General features: G+C 37.4%; 1 protein-coding gene across 1 annotated transcript; it reads left to right on the forward strand.

The window, feature by feature from the left end:
* Positions 1–931: 931 nt before the first annotated feature.
* LOC116082238 (putative vomeronasal receptor-like protein 4) lies at positions 932–1,828 on the forward strand. Its single transcript, XM_031359104.1, has one exon. The coding sequence runs from the start codon at positions 932–934 to the stop codon at positions 1,826–1,828; it is 897 nt and encodes a 298-aa protein (XP_031214964.1).
* Positions 1,829–2,135: the final 307 nt, after the last annotated feature.

Here is a 2,135-nt window from a genome sequence, read left to right on the forward strand (position 1 = left end):
ACTTACATAGCTATTGGCCTCAGTTTCCAGAGTTGATTTTACCCTGTTTCCTGACCATGGCCTAGGGCATTAGGAGTCGACCATATCCACTATCAAAATAATGGTGCAAGCAGAATTTTGGGCTCACTGAAGATGATTTTAAAATATTTTTTAAAAAGATTTATTTATTATATGAGTGTTCTATATGTATGAATACCTGTGTGCCAAAGGAGATGTTTGTAAGCCACCACATGGTGGCTGGAAATTGAACTCGGGACATATGGAAGAAGAACCATTGTTCTTAACCACTGAGCCATCTCTGTAGCACCTATTTTTAAAATGTAAATGCATGTGGCTCATTATACAACCATAGACTCAGATTTGGTGTTTAACATGTAACTGTAGAAATACTGGGGCCTAAGCATCTAATATACAATAAGAGGGAAGAATCAGAAAATTCTACACTCATCAAATTGAAGGACATAATGGAACACTGGGCATATAATAGGTGCTGTAGAAATTAAAATCGTTAAATTTGAGAGGTATTCAATATGATAAAACAGAAGAACTTTACAGATATTTGTACATGCCACATGGCTCAGGCAGACAGGCTAATACCAGCTCAGGATTTGCAGAACTGAATTACAGCAATGTTATAGAACGAAATACAAAATGCTTGGTAAAATACTGGATGGGGCCATTGATGTTAATGCAACCACGCTGAGACAGAACATAGATAAGCTACATCAATATATAAGATAAATACATAGTTTGAAAATTTAGACTTTTGAAATAAGACTCCATGGTATCACTTGAATCTATATAGCATATAGTTTATACTCCAAAAATGTAAGCTGATTTGAAAGATATTTTCTCTTACCTATCCTCACTTACTGATGATTTCCTGAAAAAGATGTTTGTGGGATTAAGTACTCCTGCCTCGGATCTAAGGATGGTTTCAGACCCTTTCAACGGCACAGTCTTCCTCTGTCTCACTGGAATTGGTGCTCTGGGGAGCAGCTTAATACTGGTGAGTTACATGCATATGTTCCAAAGCACAGAGAAGAAACCTATACACCTCATTCTTGCTCACTTGGCACTTACAAATATCATAATGATTCTTTCAAAAGGGATGCCAAAGACAGTAGAGGCTTTTGATTTTAGAAATTACTTAAATGACACCAGCTGTAAAGTTGTTGTTTACCTGGCAAGAGTATCCCGAGACCTCTCCATCTGCACCAGCAGTCTCCTCACTGTGGTCCAGGCCATCATCATCAGTCCCAGACACTCTATGTGGCAGAGGCTCAGCATAAAGACCCCACAGCACATTCTTTCTTCACTGCTCTGCCTGTGGATACTCAATTCCTTGATCAGCATGAACTTACCATTTTATATTAGAAATATCAATAGTGTAAATGAAACACAATTTAAGAAAGTCGGCAGCTATTGCTATTTTCTGCCTGAAAGCTGGATAACAAGATGGATTTTTCTTACCCTCATGGTCCTGAGAGATACAGTGTTTCAAGGTGCTATGGGAGTGGTCAGTGTCTACATGCTATTTTTTCTCCACAACCACCACCAGAATGTTCTTTATCTTTTCAACTCCAAGCTTTTCTACAGAACTCCCCCTGAGCTGAGAGCTGCCCAGAGTGTCCTCCTTCTGATGATGTGTTTCTTTTTCTTTTATTGGGCAGATTGTTTTATTTCTTTATACTTTACTTTCTCTATAGAGAATTATTCCATAATACTATATGTTCCAGAGTTCCTAACTCTTGGCTATGCAGTTCTCATCCCCTTCATGCTGATTCATAGAGATGGGTATCTGATTAAATGCTATCACACTCAGTAAGAGAGATTAGTCATTGAAAAAATATCCATTGATCATTTCAGCATGTAAAACAGAAAACTTAATAATTTTGTTTTTGTGTACATAAAACAAAATAAAAATATTTCAAGTATATAAAGGTGGATTCACACACCCAAATTGGTGGCAGTGCTTAGCTAATAATGAGGCAGAGGAAAATTCAAAGCCTCAACTGACTCTCTCCATCTTGCTATTCTTTATGAAGTAGCAAATAGTCTCTTTTATCTATAGAGTATCATTCATGATCACCACTTCAAGTAGCACATATAAAAGCATACCATCAGTGCGTGTG

The sequence above is a fragment of the Mastomys coucha genome, unplaced genomic scaffold (genome assembly GCF_008632895.1).
Source record: "Mastomys coucha isolate ucsf_1 unplaced genomic scaffold, UCSF_Mcou_1 pScaffold7, whole genome shotgun sequence".
Classification (NCBI taxonomy): domain Eukaryota; kingdom Metazoa; phylum Chordata; class Mammalia; order Rodentia; family Muridae; genus Mastomys; species Mastomys coucha.